Source organism: Astyanax mexicanus, chromosome 4 (assembly GCF_023375975.1).
Source record: "Astyanax mexicanus isolate ESR-SI-001 chromosome 4, AstMex3_surface, whole genome shotgun sequence".
Taxonomy (NCBI): domain Eukaryota; kingdom Metazoa; phylum Chordata; class Actinopteri; order Characiformes; family Acestrorhamphidae; genus Astyanax; species Astyanax mexicanus.
The window spans coordinates 16341410-16364876 of NC_064411.1; the positions used below are offsets into that span (position 1 = coordinate 16341410).

A 23467-nucleotide genomic window follows, 5' to 3' on the forward strand; every position below is an offset into this window, starting at 1 on the left:
GTAAGATTTTAATAATAATAATAATAATAATAAAAAAATTAATACATTTAAAATATATACTTTCATCTGTAATAACATGTAGTAATACAAATGTAGTAATAATAATACATATCAGTTTGTCTAAAGCTTTTACTGAACAATAACAGTATGAATGATCAGGATACTTTTTAGTCCAATGTATATATTAATGTTTACATTTAGAAACTCTTATTTGTAAACAACACACTATTATTATCAGTGGCACAGTGCAATCAGTTTAAAACATATATATTTTGCCTAAACTAATGTTGATTTTTTTTTTGTTCAGTCCCTGGGGCTACCAGTGATACTAGAAGAGGTATGTTGGTTTACACATATTACAAACAGCATATTAGTAAAACTTAAACATTGTTTTGGCCATTTTACACAGTTCTGTAAGTTTGACATGTTGTTTAGAGGTTATAATATATATTAGTTTACTTTTTTCTCTGTTTAGAATGTGCATTGTAGCCCTCAATCACCACAATCTGAAGAGGAGCTATTTTGTTTGTGCAGACAGCCAAACAACCCATCTGAGCCATATGCACAATGCAGTAAATGCAAGGACTGGTTTCACCCCTGGTGTGTTGGTTTCAAAAGTATAGTGGACCTCGAATGCATTTCCCCATGGTTCTGTCCCAAATGTACCACCAAGAAAGAAGAGAGAAAACCATTGCCAAGGAAACAACTGGCTTTCGATATAACAGTTTCAGATACTGAGTTGGATGAAGAAGAAAAAAAAGAAAGAGATGAAATGTTGCATGTATCTTCAGAATCTCCAGAGTGCCCATCTGAATTTACAGTAACCATATCAAAAGAAGAATGGAGCAAAATAAATCCAAACATGAAGAGAGGGTGCAGTGTCCTTGGAGATGGATGGACAGACATTATGTCCTCTAAAATTAGCCAGGTCAGTAACTGTGTGCTGTCTTTTACATATAATCGAGTCAAGTCGATGATGTCCAGAAAAACATCTTCCCCTTTTTGGCATGGAAAAGCCAAATGTAAATTTCCCTGTTGTGCTTTGTATAAGATGTCTATTTGTGAAGCACCAGCAGGAAACGAAGTTGTTGAGGTTACTGTGCAAGTGTCTGGCCAGATAGACCATTCACAAGGTACCACATTCAGCAGACATGTGAGAAAGCCTCTGAGACAAAAACTTAAACAGGAGTTGGGAGAATTTTCACCCATGCATTTACACACCAAGAAACTGGCAGCAGCATCAGAGGAAAAGCTTGCTAGTGGCAACCTTACTGATGTGCCTTCACTGACAGTGATTCAAAAAATATCCAGTGAGAAAAACCTGGACAACAGACTGGACTGTAATCCCTACCTGGAATGTCTGAGAATTCAACAAAATCAAGATGAGAAGGAACCACCCACACCCCTCAAACATCATTACATACAGTGTGCATCAATGTCACCATTCATCACACATATGTATTTGATTTCTCAACTTCAGCTTGTCAAGAACCTTCAAAAAAACAAGACGCTCTTCCTTTACCTTGATGCCACTGGTACAGTAGTTTCAAAGCCAAAATACTGCAACAGCAATATTCTGTATTATGCTTTGTGTACCCCAACGACATCGACTACCAGAACTACAGTTGCAGTAGCAGAAATGCTGTCATCAGACCAAAGTACGCCAACAATACACCACTGGCTATCTTGCTTTGTCAGAGATTTTTATTACATTTTTAAGTCTCACCTGCAACCCCAAAAAATTGAGACAGATTACAGCTGGGCAATTATCCATGCATCAATTCAAGCTTTCTGTCAGTGCAGCATTCTAGACTATCTCAAAAGATGCGAAAGTGTCTGTGAAGGTCAGGACTGCAGTTTCACAGTGCTTCACATATGTTCTAGACACATAATAAAACTCATGTGCACTAAAGTAGCAAAAGTGAAGTGCTCAAAGTCAACCAAAAACTTGTTCCTGTACTCATTTGCTCTGCTACAGAACTCAACAACATTAGAAGAGGTACATACATTGATGACATACATTTGTGATGTTTTCTGCACAAAAGAGGAAAGCTTCTGTCAGGAGAGCCTTAAAGACCTTCAGAACATGATCAAGTCACAAGCTGTCCCTGTCAATGTGGAGTCTGCACTGAAGACAACCAAAAAGTTGGAAGACGGAAACACCTTGGCAAACCCATCCTCCAAAACAATTGCTCAACAGTCTCCATTTTCAAAGATGTTCGAGTATGTTTTCTTTGAAACAAAGGAAAGTAAAGAGCAATGTGTTTCAGGTGCTCCATCAAATCCTCATTGGTGTCCAGCTGTAGTGGACATTCTGAAACCCTACATGGCAATCCTGCCACTCTGGACAGGTGTCATGCTCAAGCATTTAGGCCAGACAAGAGACACCAATACTCAAGCTGAAAACTGGTTCCGTACCACAAAAAGAATTGTCCTTCATAATCGACTTCACAGAGAACCTGGTGACTTCCTGCAAGTTATGCACGAGTTTGTTTCTGGCCGAATGCGTGGTGTTATCCTGACCAAAATTCGGGGTATGAAAAAGGAACCAAATGAGAGTCTTCTAAGTGCACCAGGAAGTGTAGAAGAAAAATGGCGCAAGAGAAAGACAAAAAAAAAATCTAAATACTACAATCCACCAAAGGCCTGCTCATCCAGCCCAACTACCAGCTACAGCTCCCCTCCATGGTCAGGACATGGCAACCTTGAACGTCAGGCAATAAAAATGGTCAATACATGTACAATAGACAACCTTCTGTACATATTTCACTTGATCATGAAAAAAAGAGTGTCCATTCTAAATGAGATTGAACTGGCACAATCAAAGGATCACTGGCTCAAGACTTTACTAGAGGTCCATCGACTATTTTCGGCTAAAGAATGGTTCCAGGGGAAATTGGCATGGCTGAAAAACTTTCCACGTTTGAAAGGAAAATCTGTATGGGACACTTTTGGCACTGAGAATGACTTCATTGTCAGTCGTCTCGATTATGTGCAGAAGACTGAGTGGATTTTAAAATGTGATGCAAACGACTGTCCACTCCTTTCTCTCACAAAAACTGACAGGACTGTAGATGTGTGGTGAGTACATTTGGCTTTTTTTTTATAACCATCAACAAGCTTCTTACACCTCTCAACTGGAATTTGGAACCACTCTTCTTTTGCAAACTGCTCCAAGTCTCTCATATTTGAAGGGTGCCTTCTCCCAACAGCAATTTTAAGATATCTCCACAGGTATTTAATGAGATTTAGATCCAGACTCATTGCTGGCCACTTTAGAACTCTCCAGCGCTTTGTTTCCATCCATTTTTGGGTGCTTTTTGAAGTATGTTTGTGGTCATTGTCCTGCTGGAAGACCCATGACCTATTGAGTCAACTTCTCTCTTTTTTATCTGGTTTCAGGTGTGATTTTTAAATTGCCCACACCTGTTACTTATCACAGGTGAGTTTGAATGAGCATCACATGCTTGAAACAAAGTTATTTACCCTCAATTTTGGAAAGGTGCCAATAATTGTGTCTGGCCCAATTTTTTAATTTTGTGTAAAATTATGTCAAATTTGCCTCCCCCCCCCCCCTCTGTTTTTGTGTTGTCCTAATACACACAAACAACATAAACGTGTATAACAAAACATGTGTAAATGCAGTAATTTCCTGGGAGAAATACTTAATTTACTGGAAAAAATTAAGGGGTGCCAACACTTTCGGCCATGACTGTATATATCTGTGTATAAAAGTCAGAATCTTGGTCATTTATTTATAAACTCTACAAATGGTTTACAGTTTTATGTGTCTACTGAATGTTTGAAAGTGTTGTACTATATAAACCTTTACTATTTATTTGGTTTAAGGAGTTTATTCTTTAAATAAATTAAATACTTCATGTTATTGTCCCTAGGAATATCATTATCACAAAAATACCATTTTTGCTAAATGGCCTACCAATGTACTTACATTAGAGGAGTAGTGATACCAAAAAACGTTTTATTCAAAACGTAAAAAAGGAAAAAAAAAAATAAGGGTGTACTATGATTTAAAACAAGTTAATTGAGGAATCCTGTGGATATTGAATGACTGAATTAATTTATTGCTAAAATATATCATAGAACACTCAGCCATACATGACTTACCATAGAAAATGAATGCGGGTAATTTTTGACTCATGTTGCACATAAGAAGGGTACTGATACAAAACAGGTTTTTTTTTTCAAAAGGTTAAATATATATATATATATGTGTTTGCAATAAGAATAACATTTTTGACCAAAATTTTATGAATTTTGGACCCATTTAATTAATGTATTTTTAATATTTTAATTTTGTTTAGTACTTAAAAAGATTTGTACACTAAACCGTCAAACATTACAGTTCAGTTAATTTTTATACAAGTTTACATTTATTTTACCCAAGATATGTCTGTGTAAGTCACTTCCTTGTTATCCTGCTGGTGTAATGTTTATTTTTTGTTATCTTTATCCATCTAACCTTTAATGCTTCAAGAGATGGACCCCTCTCTTAGACCACTAGCAGGCAAAAGTGGTATATTGAATATTCTTTTCATTTTAATACTACTCCTCTTTTTCAACAAGGAAAAAGGGTTACACTGCTCAATACAACAATCCTGTTTCTCTTTTTCAGCCATTGATGCCCACTGGAGTGTCAGATACTTTAAACCTACCCTTTGATGTTTGTCAACAAGCTCCATGCACTCAAGCATCTGTCCCTCAACATCACTATTTACTTCATGAAACATCTAATGACCTTGTGAAAACCCTTGCAGAGGCAATCACAGCAACAGGATTCCTATTTCAGAACCCTGTGTTTTTTCAGGAGACCCTCTTAGATATAATGACTGGAAGCTGTCTTTTCAGACATTAATTGAATGTAAGAACCTACCAACGTGGCCACACGCCTCACAAATGTCGCAGACTTATGGAAAGACCAGTTGAAGAGAGGGTGAAGTTTGTGCAGTTAGAGAAGTTGTGCTTCGGCTGCCTTAACAGTGGTCATAACTCCAAAAACTGCACTTCTAGAAGTGTATGTGACAAATGTGAAAGGCTTCACCCAACATGCCTACATCAAGATAGAGAAAAATGCGATCAAGTACAAAGAACAAGGAACAAAGATCAATGTTAAAATCAAGAGCAGTCAAGGGAAAACCAAGAACATACAGATGGAAACATTTATGCAAGATGCAACAGAAAAAATGATGCAAGAGTCAACCAATGTGACTTCAAACTGAGTTGTTCAAGAAATAAACAATTCTTATACTTCATCAATCATTCCAGTATATGTGTCACCTCTAGCAGAACCTGAGAAAGAGATTTTAGTGTATGCTTTGCTTGACACTCAGAGCGACACTACTTTCATCTTGGAGGACATAACAAAATCACTGAATGCAAAAAAGAACCTATTAGGCTCAAGATTTCCACAATAACATCCAAAATCATGACTGTGACCAGCCACAAGCTGAATGGACTTCAAGTAAGAGGCATCGGGTCTGACATGAAAATCAACCTTCCTACAACCTATACCAGAAGCTACATACCCACAAATAGATCTCACATTCCCTCCTGTGAAATTGCAAAGAACTGGCCCCACTTGGAACACCTTAGATAGATAAAATGTCTCCTAAACTTGACTGCGAGGTAGGATTGTTAACTGGCTATAATTGTCCTCTGGCATTACTTCCCAGAGAAGTTCTTAGTGGTGAAGAAAGTCAACCATTTGCACAAAAATCTGTGTTGGGTTGGATCAACACTTCTGATAATTACTATGAAGACAAAATCAGAGTTAGTCATCAAATCATCATGTGGCAGATCCTACCAGCTGTTGGCCATCTTGCAAAGGTATATCTGAAGTCTACTTTGTGTGTAGAAACAAAGTCAAGGAAATAGTCATGCCAGCATACATAATGAAGGTCTTTGAGTCAGATTTTATAGAAAAGGATAGTGAAGAAGTCACAATGTCACAGGATGATCAATGTTTTTGGCAAAGTTAAGGAAAGGCATCAAACAAAAAGCGGATGGTCACTTTGAAATGCCATTGCCTTTTAAAGAAGAGAGACCGAGTTTGCCAAATAACAGAGCTTGTGCAGAACATCGATTCAAATGTCTGGAGAAACGGCTAAAAAAGGATGAAAAGTACTGTGAGGATTACATGGCCTTCATGAAATAGAAGATTTCAGAATACATCTCTTAATGAGCATCTACTGACTGGCTCTGACCTCACAAATACTCTGGTAGAAGTCTTGTGTCGTATTCGGAAAGGACAAGTAGCCATCATGTATGATGTGGAACGTATGTTCCATCAATTCCATGTTGCTCCAAAGGATCAAGACTATCTTGGGTTCCTGTGGTGGGAAAACAATAACATGGAAACATCACCATCAGTGTTTCGCATAAAGGTTCACCTGTTCTGATCTCTCTCCTGGATCTGCAAACTTCGGGCATTAACATCTTGCCGCACAAGGCGAAGAAAGTTTGCTGAATCTAGTGTGACGTTTATAAAACGTAATTTTGATGATGGTTTGGCAAATGCAGTACTCTACGCTATGAGCTGCATCATATGCTAGCGTGTTGGGGTATGGAGAAAGTTCATACCACAAGTCTTTGAAACAAAAGAAAGATGTGAATGTGAACCAGTCTACAAGGTTCTATAAGTTAAATCCGTTTACTGATGACAATGATTATAAGGGTCATAGGAAGACTGAACCAATCAGCACTTCATCCTCATGTCAAACATCCCGCCATTCTTCCAAAAGGGCACCATGTGTCACACCTACTCATAAAGCTTTTCCTCGAAAAGGTGCATCATCAAAGACGAGCCATGACCATAAACAAAATCCGCTCCAATGGATTTTGGATTCTGGGTTGTAGTAGTGAGGTGTCCGAGACGCTGTCCGAGGAGGTAATCTGCTCTGGCCCCATCCCAATGAGGCGTGGTGATGAAGCTTACAGCAGGTTTTCTTCACTGAACCGCTGGATGTCCAAGTGGTGTGCAGAAAATAATGTGAGCTTTATAGATAACTGGCTACAGTTTGAAGGCAAGCCTTGTCTTTTAGGTAGGGATGGTGTCCACCCCAGGCGGGAGGGTGCTGCCTTACTTTCATGCAGCATAGTTCATAGTCTTTTAGCTAGTTGGCAGAGTAGTGTTAGAAGCTGCTGACAATCCAGAGCCGGGACCAGGCCGCAAACAGAGAGGCTTAACCAACAGTCTGTGAGCTGCAAAGAGACGTTACCAAGATACCAGTGTATTCAGACTGTGTCTGTCCCCAGAGTCAAACAAAAACGTTGAAAAACTCAGTTAATCTAACTTAACCTATATTAAAAAATCTTATCCAGACTGTAGCACTAACACTTCAAACCTAAAGATTGGTTTACTTAATATCAGATCTCTAAATTCAAAAGCAGTTATAGTGAATGAAATGATCACTGATCAGAACTTCGATGTTCTGTGCCTGACAGAAACCTGGATTGATGAATATGAATATGAATATGAAGAATTAAATGAAGCCACCCCTGCAGGCTATAATTATATACACAATCCGAGATTGTCCGGTAGAGGAGGTAAAAGAGGTAGATGAACTGAATATTCGTTCTCAAACCTCTGCAATTTCAGATCATTACCTTATTTCACTTAAATTACATATTAGTCATAATATACATACATCCACGAGCTACATTGATTTCTAAAATTTTTGAAAAAGCTGTGGCCCAACAACTTTGCTCTTACCTGTAAAGTAACCTGACCTTATCATGGTTTAAATCATACTTAACCGATCGTTATCAGTTTGTGAGGATAAATGATATGTCTTCCAGTTATATTCTGATCTGCCAGAGTCAATAGTTTGCCACACTCTGATAATATTTTATATTCTCTGTTTTATATAAATCCAGTTAAAACTAATTCCATCTCTCTGCTTTCTTCCGAGTTACTGACTGCCCACCTGTCTGACCCGATACCGATGGATGTTGGACCCTCAGGCTCTCATGTCCCCTGTTCCCCAGACAGATTGAAGTTTCTGAAGTCATCTCTTCTCCATCACCCACTACAGATCAGTTGCTCATTATCCATCTTACTCTCCACTACAGATTACATCCAAGATTCCATGAACTCTAACTGCTTCCATTAGCGGCGCTGCTATACTCCTGAATATATAAAACCTGTATGGATGTATACAATACGTTTTTTTTTATTAGTTTAAAAGCTGTTTGGCCAGTGGTAGGATGGTCCCCCCTTATATGTGAGTCTTGGTCCTCCCGAGGTTTCTTCCTCCTCCTGCAGCTCTGAGGGAGTTTTTCCTTGCCTCCGTGCTCACTGGGGGTTCTGTATTGTGTATTTTCTATGTTTAATATTTTGCCTAATTCTTTGTCCTGTAATCATGTTTCTGTAAAGCTGCTTTGTACCAACACCAGCTGGAAAAAGCGCTATACAAATAAATTTGATTTGATTTTATATGAAACTGATGTACTCTATGTTATGCACTCTTTTACTTTTAGTTCTACGGTATTGACGTTGGTGTTGTACTCTTTCTGCATTAAACATCTTTGAGAAAGGAACCTCAGCCTTTGCGTTGTGACTAAGGCCGGCATAATATATCTGTGTGTAAAAAATATTATTTTAAATAAATTACCTTTTTATAACTGTACATGCTTTGCAGAGTACTTTGTGCTGTGTAGATTGTTTCACAGTTATGTGTCTGAATGAAATATTTCAGTGATAAACTAATAATGCAGTTTATACTCCATTTAGAAGTTTTCAAAACTTTATACGTCATACATTGATTCAATAAAGTGTAATTAAAACGGATTTTTTATATTCAGATGGTCATACAATACTAGCAGTTTTGTAATAGGCATGAATTTAAATAAGGCACACACTTGCATGACATATTGTTATAAAGAGGTGGGAAATAAGCATACATTTCAACAGACTGATAATGTGGAGTAAGAGCAACTAGAAATATGTAGAACGGGAAATGTGTTTTACTTCAAAGTTGTATTAAATGCCTAGTTCCGAGAGTCATAATAAAAAATGGTACAGTAACATACATTGTTCTTTAGGCAATTCACAGTATACTAGTTCTATTTTCATAATTTGGTGTCGAATTCAACAAACTATTTGTTAATCTGGAGTTGAAATATGCAGAACAGGTAATTTATTCTCCTTTTATCTTCTCAAATGCCAAGTTCAGAGGGTCATAATAAAAATATTTTTAGCTCTTTAGGCTAATCACAGTCTAATAGGTATATTTTTATAATGTGGTGTCTGATTCAACAGACTATTTGAGAATCTGGATTTAGGGCATCTGGAAATATGCAGAACAGGCAATTTATTCTTCTTTAATCTTCTCAAATGCCAAGTTCAGAGGCTCATTATAAAAAAACTGTACAGTAATATTTTTTGTTATTTAGGCTATTCACAGTTTAATAGGTATATTTTCATAATGTGGTGTCTGATTCAACAGACTATTTGACAATCTGGAATTAGGGTAACTGGAAATATGCAGAACAGGCAATTTATTCTACTGACATATTCTGAAATGCCAAGTTCAGAGGGTCATAATAATAAACTGTACAGTAATCTTTGTAGTTATTAAAGATTTTCACAGTTTAATATGTAAATTTTCATAATTTGTGTCAAATTTAACAGACTATTTGAATATGTGGATTTAGGGCATCTAGAAATATGCAGAACAGGCAATTTATTCTCTTTTAATCTTCTCAAATGCCAAGTTCAGAGGCTCATAATAAAAAAAACTGTACATTAAATGTTAAGTTCTTTAGGCTATTCACAGTATACTAGTTATATTTTCATAATGTGGTGTCAAATTCAACAGGCTATTTGATAATCTGGAGTTCGGGCAACTGGAAATACCCAGAACAGGCAATGTATTCTCAGTGTAATATGCCCTAAATGCCAAACTCGTTTTGCTCGGCTCAACCCTGCTCTCTACTGGCGAATAATTGGTACTTCGACTTTTTAAGGTGGACCGGAAAATCCGAATAAGACACTGGCGAATAAGACGCCAACTTCAGGCTCGTCTGTTGTGTTAATCCTCCAGCCTGATGCTTCATTTACACTATCTAGCACTGAGTCTTGTGAAGCAGTTTTGTGTTAAATCCACCCTGTTCACTCTGTAACACAAGCACCCGTCCACCTGACCCTCTATTTCTGTATACATATATTACTGTGAAAAATCTGATTCACCATGCCATCATATTAATAAGGCACTCTGTGTATTGAATATTGGAGTAAAATAAATGATATTGGGCAGATACAGTCTGCTTCTGATAGATACAATAAACAAACCAATGATAAATATTTTCAACAGGACAATTTTAAAATCGTATTGTAATTGTTAAGAAGAGCTAGCTGGTATTAAACCATGTAGAAGCCACTGTGGTGCATCTGATTAAAATGCTGGAGATGATGTACTCTGAAAACAGTATTTACTGCAGCAGAGGAGTTGTGGTATATACAGAATAGATGAATGCAATCCGACTGTGTGAGTGTGTGATTCTGAAACAACAGATATAAAAGGGATACTTGAACTACTTGAAACACATTACTGACTACAATTTACAACACTAACACCTAAACAAAGATACACACTTCTATGAGGTGTTATCTGGTAATAATAATAGGCAGATCAGAAACAGCTAGAAGCTATACAGAGCTATACAAAGAGCTGATCAGTTAGCATAGCATGTAACTCCTTGAAAGTACACCTACAACTTGGAAAGTAATAGTTATCTACACTTTATGAATAAACAGCAGTGTAGGTACTTACAGGTATCTGAATGCACACAAGAATCAAATGTCCTCGGTAATCCCACAAAACTTTACTAAGCTGTAACCGTCCACCATCTCCACTGTTCCTCTACAGAAGTCCTCTCTATCTGTGGTATGCAAGCCCCCAACTGAGGCCCCTCAGTCTCAGCATCGCTCTGATTGGCTAAACAAGCGGAAGCATGAGGGTTGCAGGCACTGTGGGTGGGACTCAGTGGAGGAGCTATTTAGCTCCTGAAGTCTTTGGGCCAACTCTTGGCTCTTTGTAACAGTAATTGTAAAATATAAATAAATATAAATAATCTCAGGTGTGTTTGTGCTTCTAATAATGATATAAAACATTATGTTCTAAAGAACAGATTCTTCTATTAAATCTCTGCAGGCCCTATTTACCATAATAAGAACAGAAACATTCACCAAGACTCACTGATTTGTACACTGTAGAGAAAAGAATATATGAATTATAAGAAACAGTGAAGGTGTGAGTAATGTTTAAAAAAAAAACAACTAAATTTAAGTTTAAGAACTGTGTAAATAAACGTTAAATCTGTTAGCTAGTAAACGCTAACAATTAAATAAACGGAGGTAAAATTTGAGGATAATTTACTCTTACTGAGGCAAATTAGCTTAAAACAGATAGTAATTTGTAGAATTGTTAGAATGGTGGCAATTAGTTCCTCCAAACCGTTTAAAAACCTTTCTAGGTCACAGAAAACAGAAAATAAATGCTCTTTCTCCTCAGAAACTGTGGGTACATTCAGTAGCTAGCTTAGCCAACACTAGGAAGCTAGCTAATTCAGCTTTTTCCTAACTTACCAAAAATCAGCCTTTAATTATACTAATTAAATCTGAATTAGTTTAATCTCATAAATTTACCCATAAATTATTCGTGCTTTTCTCAGTTTATTAAACAGTATAAGAGAAAGAGAGCTAATTCACTGCTAACTCTGTTAGCTGCTAACAGGCTAATGTTGACAGAAATCTGACAGGAGAGAATCTACTGCTGAATCAAAGCCTCATAAAGAGCAGGGGCCTCATTTATAAAGAGTGCGTACGCATAAAAAGAGGGCAGAAATGTGCGTAAGCAACATCTCACGCAAGAATTGTGATTTATAAAGAAATACTTGGTGTGAAAACGAGCGTACATTTAAGCAAGGTTTAAGGCATGCGTATGCCTTCAAAAGTGTGCGGAGAGAGCGGGAATTAGTGGCATCATGTGGTAAAGTAGGGAATTGTTAGTAAATGCGCAAGCTTTTCTTCCTTCCGCATATTAGTTACCACATAAATCAAAATTAACAAAGGAAGATTAAGCATTACTTTACTTTATTTTTTACTTTATTACATATTTTTTTCTGCATGTATAGTTAAAAATTATTTCTGTATCTTATTCTGTATTATATGTATATGTAGTGTTAATTTTCCACTAACTTGTATATTTCACTTTGTAGTTTATATCAGTTTTATTTGTATTATCTGTTTTATCTCACAGTTGTAAAATCTAAAGGTGCTATATATATATATATATATATTAGCCGGGGCTACATGAGAAATATGCGAGAGTGGCGTATCCCATACTGAGATACCGAATGAATGCTTGAAAGAGAATACAAATTACATTTAAGAAAAAAAATATGCAAGAAATAAAAAAATAAATAAATACCGGCCGTAAAACACTGTTAAACTGCTTTGTTTGTACATTTAGCTAGGCTAACTACCAATAATAATGGTCAGTAAAACGGCAAATGCTACATTTATACATTTAGCTAGGCTAGCTACCAATAATAATGTTCAGTAAATCAGCAAACTGCATATTTGAACATTTAGCTAGCTAGCAAACAATAATAATAGTCATTAAAACAGCAAATGCTACATTTGTACATTTAGCTAGGCTAGCTAACAATAACAATAGACAGTAAAACAGGAAATGCTTTGTTTATACATTTGGTCAGTAAAATAGCAAATCCTGTATCGTGGCACGAGATCTCACGAGATTAAGACGTGACGATATTTCTCGTCAAGCTTAAACCTCTCACAGTTTAGTGTGGACTTTTTAAGATACAACACTGGCAACTGGCAACACAGTAGCAGCGATAATAGTTTGTACTGGATAAAAACAATTAAGAAACTACATTATTTGGATATTCTTAGTAACTTTGGAGATTAAAAAAAACATAAGCAACATTTAATATTCAATAAGGAAAAGATAAGAGAGTATAAAACTTGAGTAATACAACACAACCAAATATCCCTCTATATCCCTCTATAGTAACAGATTTTTAATTGGACTGAACCATAGACAAACAAGAACACCAGCAGAGGGAGTGAATGAGCCTGTAACCTTACTGCGCAACAGTAACTAACCTAAAAACTGAGCTCTGTCTCACAAAGAATGTCCTGGAATATTCAAACTTACAAGACATACAAACATAACATGGAATTCTATACACATCATCCCTGGATAAGAATAGTTTTGCTGAACCTGTAAAATCCATTGTTAAATACAGTTCATATTTGTTTCTGGTGGAATTTATGATTTGCGCTTTTAATTGCCATGAGACAAATTTGGGACATTTTTCTCTCCTGTGTGAATGCGCTGGTGTTTTTTGAGATTACTCTGTTTAGTAAAACTCTTCCCACAGTCTGAGCAGTGATATGGTTTCTCTCCTGTGTGAATGCGCTGGTGACTTTTGAGATTACTCTGTTTAGTAAAACTCTTCCCACAGTCTGAGCAGTGATACGGTTTCTCTCCTGTGTGAATGCGCTGGTGTATTTTGAGATTACTCTGTTGATTAAAACTCTTCCCACAGTCTGAGCAGTGATACGGTTTCTCTCCTGTGTGAATGCGCTGGTGTTTTTTGAGAGCACTCTGTTCAGTAAAACTCTTCCCACAGTCCGAGCAGTGATGCGGTTTCTCTCCTGTGTGAATGCGCTGGTGTATTTTGAGAGCACTCTGTTCAGTAAAACTCTTCCCACAGTCCGAGCAGTGATGCGGTTTCTCTCCTGTGTGAATGCGCTGATGCCGTTTGACAGTCTCCAGTTGATTAAAGCTCTTCCCACAGTCTGAGCAGTAATAAAGTTTCTCTCCTGTGTGAATGCGCTGGTGTTTTTTGAGATGACTGTGATGATTAAAACTCTTCCCACAGTCTGAGCAGTAATACGGTTTCTCTCCTGTGTGAATGCGCTGGTGTATTTTGAGAGCACTCTGTTGATTAAAACTCTTCCCACAGTCTGAGCAGTGATGCGGTTTCTCTCCTGTGTGAATGCGCTGGTGTTTTTTGAGATCACTCTGTTGATTAAAACTCTTCCCACAGTCCGAGCAGTGATACGGTTTCTCTCCTGTGTGAATGCGCTGATGCCGTTTGACAGTCTCCAGTCGATTAAAGCTCTTCCCACAGTCTGAGCAGTAATAAGGTTTCTCTCCTGTGTGAATGCGCTGGTGACTTTTGAGATGACTCTGTTGATTAAAACTCCTCCCACAGTCTGAGCAGTGATATGGTTTCTCTCCTGTGTGAATGCGTTGATGTATTTTGAATTTACTCTGTTCAGTAAAACTCTTCCCACAGTCCGAGCAGTGATACGGTCTCTCTCCTGTGTGAATGCGCTGGTGTTTTTTGAGATCACTCTGTTGAGTAAAACTCTTGACAGAGTGCTGATGTTTCTCCATGTCAGGACTTTGCTTCATTTGTCTTTTAAATGTAGCAAACAATTTCTGCGTGTTCTGGAGATTCTTCAGGAAGGCTTCTGCTTCACCTCTTTCAGCAGTTTAACTTTGCTCTTAGTTAAATATCCTGGTTGTTGGTGATGAATTTCAGGAAAATATTTTAATTTCTGGAAAACACAAAGAAAAATGCCATTGAATATTAAAATAAAAGCAGGTCAATTAACTAAAGAGATTCTAAGTCATTCTAAGTGAGTGATGTTACCCTTTAATCTGAAGCTTTGAGGCGTGTGCCGAAAAAACGACACACATTGGTTCAAATCACACGGCCGATGCTTGATTTGTTCTTCATCACGACAGATGATGTCCAAAGCTTTTTCCTTTAAACCAATTTATAAAAGTTTCCACACATTAACCAAATACATTAATCCAAATCAATGCTTCACAAACCTGATTTTTTTTTTTTAACAACTCCTGATAACAGTTCATTATTTTCCACCACACTGGCTTCAGGCTAACAGTGATATGCGCTCCTGAGTTCAAGATGTGTTTTTTGGAAATGTTGATCCGATGCAGTTGTCTTGTTGGTGCAGGGAATTGTAGTTCAAAATAAAATCACAGCAAAATAATGACCTTTTTACTGTTACAACACATCAACCAACCTCCAACAGGAGTGTAAAACATAAGAGTCTCTTTTGTTTACTAAAGGTTAACACAATTATAACAATTTGTAAGAATTCATATTATTTTATGTAGTTCTTTTTCAATTATTTTTGTAGTCTTTTTAACCTCTTACACAAATGTTTAATTGTGTATTTTTGTCAAGTTGCTCAAAGTGTGATTCTTCTTCTTATTATTATTATCAAATTCATGTTTTTGTTATTATTATTATTATCATCATTATTAAAGTATCAGCAAAAGAGCAGCTGGAGACTGTATTCCACAGTAATGGTTTAACTGGGATTTCTTAAAAACAGCGGGGCTAAAGATGTTGTAGTTTGCTAATATTTGTGTTTGTTATTACAGTGAAATAGCAAGTTTTCTGTTAAATCAGTAAGCTAATAAATGTTACTTGTGAAATTCCTCTTCTTGCCTGAACTTTTCCTCACTATAATCACTAAATCTTTCATTCTTACATTTAATATTTTACAAGTGGACTTTTATTTTGGCGGGAGAGTCACATGACTTACCAGCAACTGTTGTGGTGGAACCGGATTAAGTAAAGGAAAATTAACTAAACTAAACTAAATTAGTGTAACTAAGAAATGTGTAGAGACTTTTCACACAAACTTAAAAAGGAATTTCCACAGAACTGATTTATCTCAGGTGTGTGTTAGTGATGTGGGGGAGGGGGAGCAGGAGTGTGAGGTTCCGTTATCCTGTGTATGATCTGTAAAGCCCCCCCCCACCCCCAGCTCCCCGACCCCCTACTGCAGACTGCTGAGCAGAGCTAGGAGAAGATCCAGTGCTGGTGGTGTAAATGCTGCACATGCTGAAGGTGCTGAAGGTGGTGTAGGAGTGAATGTAGAACAGCGTGATGGAGGGAGAGAGAGAGAAACTTCTCCATACCTTCTGTTGTTCAGCTGATCCTGCTCTTCCTCCGCTCCAGCTACAGACCCCGGAAGCTCAGCGTCATCCGGGTTATGTAGAGCCCCGCCCCCTCCCCCGCTATATCACATTATACCCCATCACCGCTAGAGGGAGCCCGCGAGGGAGTCCTCAATGCATGGAGCTGAATGGAGCTAAACAGCTAAAACTCTCATTTAAAACACTGTATAACTACTTCTCTGGAGTTTTCCTTTAATTTTACAAAGTAGAACAAAGTATTTAACTGAAATAGGAAAGAAAATGTGCCCCTATATTTCCATTTTCTAAAACTAATGTTTTTTATTCAGTAGATTTACTAGCATTACTGCTACTGATGCTGGAGTTACACCCAGAGCTCATTTAAATGGATTAAAACTGCAGTTTATAAGCTTTAATAATTATCTCTGCGGTGATGCAACTTGTCTCATTTCTTTTATTGTTGAGATTGTGTAAATATGAATGAGGGTTTGTTTAAATGTTTTCTTCTTGTTGGTACTTACATAGATGAAAATAGTAATCTACTAAAATAAATAGGAAAACATATTTAAATATAACTGGAACTTACTTGGGTTGTGGGGGCTGCTGCTAAATGGTTGTTAGAATTGGGTTAACTGCACTTACATTAAACTCTAAAATTAAAGCAGCAATTGCAGTTCTGGACAGTATGCAGATCTCATTAGTCTTGATAATGAAAAGGTAGGACATTTTTCATGTTCTTTCTGTTTACAACTCACTCTGAGGAATTCTGAGCACTTCAGAGCACTGACTGGTGTGTCACGGGACCGTGTAGGGTACTACAATCAAAAGTGTTGCAGTACTGAATACTACATACTGGGCGGTGTGTAGTATGCAGTACATACTAGTGCAGTATGCAGTATAGTAGTATGCCATTTCGAATACAGCCTAGGACTGAGATAAAGTGAGCTATGGCTAGCTGCTCACTTTCTCTTATTATGGCTAGACACTGAAAGCGGGTTTTATCTCTTTGAAAACTTGAATGATCTTAATTTGTACATCCGAGTATCAATTAAAGACATTGAAGGTATTTTTTCTGAAAGAGAACCGCGTTTAGGTGTTGGCTAGCGTTCATGTTTGGTAATTATAACTAGAAAGCTAGCTAGCAGCCACGAAGTGAGCCTCTGAGTTTATCAACGAATAAACGTATAATAATAAAAAAACGTATCACCATAAATACATGATATACAAATAAACATATTCCATATTATCATACATCACATAAAACATTACTTATTCCCATACAATATGAAAAGTGACTTTATAATATCGTAATTTATCACCACCATATCCACCACATCTTACCTCAGAAAGAGCTGAATAACTTTCCAGTTGCACAAGCTTCACTTTATTCTGTTCAATGAATCAGTAGGAGTCGAATCACAAGAATAACTAAACCTAACTGTTTTTAAAACTTCACATTTTACAATTTTATATCATAATAAATGTATGGTCAACATTTTCTAAATAAGACTAACCGAGTCTCCTAAATCTGAGTGACTTATAACCTTTGTACCTGAGGTTGTTCTGAAGTGATCAATCAACCGAAGCTTCCTGAAGTTGACAGCAGATTGATTCATTTCCAGCAATAACTTTTTTTTTAATATACAAAAAAAGAACAAAATAAAACAATAAATATAATGCACAAAAATTTGTTTTTATTTTAACAATTTAATTATATAAGTATTTCATTGTTGTACATAGATATGAACATCTGTGTGTGTAGTATGATGTGAGGTAGTGCAATTGGCTTAATAAATAAACACTTTTCCAAGGCAAAAACACAAGTGAACAACAGAATGAAAAATATGGAACAAAAAAAGTTCAGATAGCAGAATAGTTTGTTGTTAAGGGTGAACTGAAATGGACTTAGGGTGTAGTGAATCATGATAACAAATACAAACATTTGTTGAATAGCCCACCTCTGTTCTCCCCAGCATTCTGAAATACAGCGCTGTTAGCTAATGCTCCCAACAGACCACAATGCTAGTGATAGGGGCATAGCTTAACCCATACAAAAAAAATCACTATTTTTACACCATTAACAACAAACTCAAAGTAGCTCCACACTTCACTGGTAGAATTCCAAGGATGATGACATTTAAAGCAAGGCAGTGAGAACTTTAAAAGCACACAGATAGTTTATTAAAAACACTGTTTATACACACAGTTCCTACTGATAGTTTATTAAAAACACTGTTTATACACACAGTACCTTCAGATAGTTTATTAAAAACACTGTTTATACACACAGTTCCTACAGATAGTTTATTAAAAACACTGTTTATACACACAGTTCCTACAGATAGTTTATTAAAAACACTGTTTATACACACAGTTCCTACAGATAGTTTATTAAAAACACTGTTTATACACACAGTTCCTACAGATAGTTTATTAAAAACACTGTTTATACACACAGTTCCTACAGATAGTTTATTAAAAACACTGTTTATACACACAGTTCCTACAGATAGTTTATTAAAACACTGTTTATACACACAGTGCCTACAGATTAGTTTATTAAAAACACTGTTTATACACACAGTTCCTACAGATAGTTTATTAAAAACACTGTTTATACACACAGTACCTTCAGATAGTTTATTAAAACACTGTTTATACACACAGTACCTTCAGATAGTTTATTAAAAACACTGTTTATACACACAGTGCCTACAGATTAGTTTATTAAAGCACTCTTATACACACAGTTCCTTGTCGTAGTTAAGCCAGGAAAGGTCTGAAAATTAATGTTGGGGAAATGCATAACTTTCCAGTTGTTGCTGAAAATATCTCTATAATATTTATGCATTTTAAGCATTTCTTGTCAGTTGACTTATTGTGGCTTGACTAGCTGAAGGTATTGTGTATATAAACTATCTGTGTATATAAACGCACTGTATTTCGGAATGTTGGGGGAGATCGGAGGTGGGCTATTCAACAAAAGTTTATACTCGTTATTGACTACAAATCAAGTCCATGTATATAACTTCTCCCCTAAACTAAAAAGGAGAAAACAGGGGATGAAAAAAACAAACAGATTATGGGTCAGATTAGAACTGGATTAGTGTGTGAAAGACATTTTTAAGGCCTTATGCCTCTGTAAAGGCTGGGCTGTCAATAGAACAAATAACGCCTCCCTCATAGGAAATGTTTACGATGATTGGAAGGTGCTTAATTAGCTGATCAGTACATTGTATGGAACGATGAGCTCCTCCATATCTCCTGTCAAAAGGAGAGTGGTGTTGCTTCCCACAGAGACTCCAACCACCGCAATCCCACTTCTGTTTTTTTCTCAGGTTTCTGCAAGTAAAAATATTTTTTCCAGTTTTCACCATTAAAAATATAGTAAAGCTGCAAGAGCCAAAGAGAGTAAAGCACAGAGAGTGCACACTAGCATTGCATAGAAAGCCACAGATAGTAAAGCAGCAAGAGTGCACATTAGCAGTGCAGAGAAAGCCACAGATAGTAAAGTAGAGAGAGTGCACAGTAGCAACGCAGAGAAAGCCACAGATAGTAAGATCTGTGCCGTTCAGACGCTTCTCTGCTTAGCTCTGCTATCTCTGCTATCTTTCATACTTTTCTTTATTTTCAGATATTTTCGAGCTACAGTGTCTGAGCTCATTATTTAGATTAGCACTAGCACTACCATATTTTGTTTCTTATTTTATTTTTTTTCTAGTTTCTTTTGGACATCTTATAGTAGAGCCATAGGCACAGGAATCAGAAAAGTTCCTGTAGAGTACTTAAGAAGAAATCTGCAAGATGCCTCCTTGTGTGGGTTCAGAGCACCAGTGCTGCCAGAACTGCTACAATCTTCTACAAAGAATGACTGTTTTGGAAACAAATTTTCGGTCCTTGTTATCAGAGTTTAAGGACTGGCATCTCTGTGCTGTTCGAGGACCAACGGAGTGTGGGAGTGCTGCCAGCGGACAACGGGCAGGGATTTTAACGGAGCAGCGAGCAGTGGAGACGAACAGAACTGGACCAGCAGATCATGTGGACATTCCTAATGTGAGTACAGCTGAAAGATATGGGCAAAACCAGCAATGGGTTCGCATTGGAGCTAAACCCAAACGCGAGAGATCAGAGCACAGAGCCAGAGGAAATCAGTTCCAGTCACTTAGTTTGCAAAATAGATTTGAGCCACTGCAAGACCTTAATGACTTTCCTAATACCAGCCAGTATGATACAGAAAGAACCAGAAGATTCAGCCATTCAAAACACCCCAGGAGAGCCACAGGGCTCCAGGCTGTGGCCACAGCAGACACCCTTGTTTTGGGGGATGACTCTGTTCATGGCATGAACAATAATCAGAAACTCATTGTTCGATGTGAGCCAAACATCACCGTTTCTGAACTGAATGAGAAGCTTCCAACACTACTGGCTGAATACAGAACAGTGAAACGGATCATTGTTCATGTTGGAAAGAACGATACAAGGAAAGAGGAGTCTGAGGTGTTAAAAAGGGACTTTAATGATCTTTTTACCACACTGCGCAAGTTCAACATTCAGACATTCATTAGTGGTCCTCTACCTGCAAGAGGCTGCAATATGTTCTCTAGGCTGCTGGCTTTAAACATATGGCTTCAGAAAACCTGCAGGTCAAACGGACTGAACTTCATTGACAATTTCAATCTGTTTTTTGGGAAGAGAGAGTTTTTCAGGAGAGATGGACTGCACACCAACAAGAGGGGAGTCAAATTCCTGTCAGAGAACTTCATTTTTTCTCTGTGCAACTTCTCTGTTCCCACTGGTGAAGACACGTCAGCTTTAACACCCAAGGACACTGTCTGCACTACAGAGACACAACATCCTCCCCCCACAGAGACTGCGGAGTTATCGGACGGGAGCAATGTTCTGCTGTATCAGCTGCCGGAAACACCGCAACTGCATGAACACTCCACACCATCCTCCATCTCCACCTCATCATCATCATCCTCCATCTCCACCCCATCATCACCCCACCTGAACTTCCCAGCAACCATGGAGAAGCTGGTATCTGCAGGGACAAGACTGACGCTTTCTCTGTCAGCGAGTCCTCAGGTACAGCGAAAAATCAGCACAACTTCTCCTCCACAGTCACCTACTGCCTCACGGACCCAGCAACCCCCATCCTCACCACCACTACACTCCCCAATCAAGGAGTTAGAAAAGGGGACCAAAATGAAGCCCAGTGAACATGAACATGAGGAAGTATTAAACAAACTCCCCCTACAACCCAAAAAGAAGAGACAAGCTCCTAAACCACCGGACAGACAGCTCCGCTCTCGACTTCTTCACCAGCAGGAGCCCCTCCCACCTCCCTCCACCATAAGGGAAGAGGCCGCCACAAGTAATCCAGCAAACTGATATATTTTGGGTCCGTGCTGCTACAATGGTGAAGTCAGCAGTACATGTTTTCAAAACAAGTACGGACCCTGTGTGCCAGTTATCTCCCCCATTCCAGTTCTTATCAGAAGCAGAAAGAACAGAGAGTATAGGTCAGATAATGTGAATATATCCAACTTGCAGTATATAAATTGTAACCCACAGTCTTTGGAACAAAATGCACAGGTTATTAAGTTAGCTCTACTAAATATCAGATCTCTTACAAACAAGTCCTATCTAATTAATGATTTTATTACAAATTATGGGCTTGATTTTCTGTTTTTAACAGAGACATGGTTAAATTCTTGTAGTGCTGAAAGTGTATTAATTGAGTCGGCTCCACCAAACTTTAACTTTTTAAATGTCTCACGTACCGGCAAGAAAGGTGGAGGTGTAGCTGTGCTGTTTGATGATACTTTCCAATGCAAGCAGTTATCACTTGGTGATTTCACATCTTTTGAATATTTAGGTGCAGTTTTAAAAGGGACACCAAGAATATTACTAATAATTGTCTATAGGCCTCCAAGGTACAATGCTGATTTTATTGATGATTTTACAGATATGCTGTCTTTTATTTCTACTGAATTTGATCATTTTATTATTGCTGGTGATTTTAACATTCACATTGATAATCCCAAGGATAATTATGCCAGAGAACTCTATGATGTATTTGACTCTTTTGAACTCTCTCAGCATGTGACTGGAAGCACACACTGTCATGGTCACACCCTGGATTTGGTTATTTCGAAGGGTCTCAACATATCAACCTCTATTAAGGATGTTGCACTGTCAGATCACTACTGTGTCTTCTTTGAAATGTGGACTTCAATACACAGTGAAGCCAGACAGATTAGGTACAAGAAAAGGCAGATAAATGACATGACAGCTGAACTTTTTGTGAGCAAAGTGTGCTCTGCACCATGCAAACCATCAGACTCTGTGGATACTCTGCTGGATAGTTTTAACTCAAAAACTGCTAGAGTTTTAGATGAGATTGCACCAGTTAGAGTTAAAACCATGCCATGCAAGCAGAAAGCTCCATGGAGAAATGATGCTGCAGTTCAGCTCCAAAAGAGAGAATGCAGAAAAGCTGAGCGCAGATGGCGTAAAACCAAGCTTCACATTCACAAAGAAATTTTTAAAGATAGACTGCGTGATTACAATAAAATAATGTGCACATGTAGACAAACCTACTTCTCCAGCATTATTAACAATAATATTAACAATAGCAAAGTTCTTTTCACTGTGGTTGACAGACTAACTAACTCACCTATATATATGACCCCTGAGCTAGTTTCAACTGAGAGATGTAATGAGTTTGCTAAATTTTTTAATACTAAAATCCACAATATCAGACAAGCCATCAGTACATCTCTACACTGCAAAAAACGATTCTTGAGCCCAGTAAACTTTGCTCATTAATATGAGAAGATTTTACCTAAAATTATACTTTTTGAACTATGCTTAATTAAAACAGTATGTACAACCCAATATTTTGTGTGTTTATTTTGTTTAGAAATTTGGAGAAATATTGCATGAATATTTGAGTAAAATCAACATGATTTGAGCCCAGTGATGTTTGCTCATTATAATGAGAAGATTTTACCTAAAATTATACTTTTCGAACTTTGCTTAATTACAAAAATAAGTACAACCCAATAGTTTTAGTGTGTATTATGTTAAGATTTTGTTACGCCTAACTAAATATTTTAAGGCTGCTTGGGAGACCACGAGGCACTGATACAAGTACTTATCTCCACTGATGAAGAACTTTTGGAAGGCAGCGAGCATGGACTGCATGGGTAAGAGCACAGTGACTGATTATTTTTGAGATATTTACAGTTGTGAGTTATCTGTGTAGTTTAAGTTGGTTTTAGAAACACGGTGCTTCAGTGAACTGTGTTGGCCTGCAGCTATAGGCAAGCATCAAACCGAAAGAAAGGGCAAATGTAGCTAGCTAGCACGTAGGCTAACCACTCGGGTGGCTATTCCGGCACTGGGCGCGTACAAACCGGGCTGGGCCGTCATGCTAACACCGCATT

At 37.6% G+C, this 23467-nt stretch overlaps 7 protein-coding genes across 12 annotated transcripts in view; 4 read left to right on the forward strand and 3 right to left on the reverse strand.

Moving 5' to 3' along the window:
* Positions 1–16054, reverse strand: part of LOC111189331 (zinc finger protein 239-like) — a 239193-nt gene extending 223139 nt beyond the window's left edge. Inside the window, exon 1 of the mRNA XM_049478089.1 lies at positions 16020–16054. The gene's annotated coding sequence lies outside the window, so the exon portion shown is untranslated. The remainder of the gene's footprint in view (positions 1–16019) is intronic.
* LOC125801196 (zinc finger protein 271-like) overlaps positions 1–23467 on the reverse strand; it is a 173161-nt gene that overhangs the window by 118527 nt on the left and 31167 nt on the right. The window contains exon 1 of one of the 2 annotated variants that reach the window (XM_049477530.1): positions 10794–10903. The exons of the other annotated variant lie outside the window; for it this stretch is intronic. The gene's annotated coding sequence lies outside the window, so the exon portion shown is untranslated. Of the gene's footprint in view, positions 1–10793; positions 10904–23467 lie in introns of those variants that run through there. 2 annotated transcript variants of the gene reach the window in all.
* The window catches only part of LOC125801412 (zinc finger protein 239-like), a 294118-nt gene that overhangs the window by 24703 nt on the left and 245948 nt on the right, over positions 1–23467 (forward strand). The window lies entirely within an intron of this gene.
* LOC111196651 (zinc finger protein 850-like) overlaps positions 1–23467 on the forward strand; it is a 491117-nt gene that overhangs the window by 18126 nt on the left and 449524 nt on the right. The window lies entirely within an intron of this gene.
* LOC125801367 (zinc finger protein 41-like) overlaps positions 1–23467 on the forward strand; it is a 170168-nt gene that overhangs the window by 18107 nt on the left and 128594 nt on the right. The gene's annotated exons all lie outside the window — the stretch shown is intronic.
* Positions 1–23467, forward strand: part of LOC125801282 (zinc finger protein 271-like) — a 179360-nt gene that overhangs the window by 11883 nt on the left and 144010 nt on the right. The window lies entirely within an intron of this gene.
* LOC111189864 (zinc finger protein 271-like) overlaps positions 12733–23467 on the reverse strand; it is an 85173-nt gene continuing 74438 nt past the window's right edge. The window contains exons 1-2 of one of the 3 annotated variants that reach the window (XM_049477694.1): positions 14716–15221; positions 12733–14620 (exon numbers count right to left, since the gene is read on the reverse strand). In XM_049477694.1, the coding sequence (XP_049333651.1) occupies positions 13335–14474 (1140 nt within the window). In that variant the 5' untranslated portion in view covers positions 14475–14620; positions 14716–15221 and the 3' untranslated portion in view covers positions 12733–13334. Of the gene's footprint in view, positions 14621–14715; positions 15222–16019; positions 16072–23467 lie in introns of those variants that run through there. The other 2 variants (XM_049477693.1, XM_049477695.1) reach the window with 2 other exon arrangements.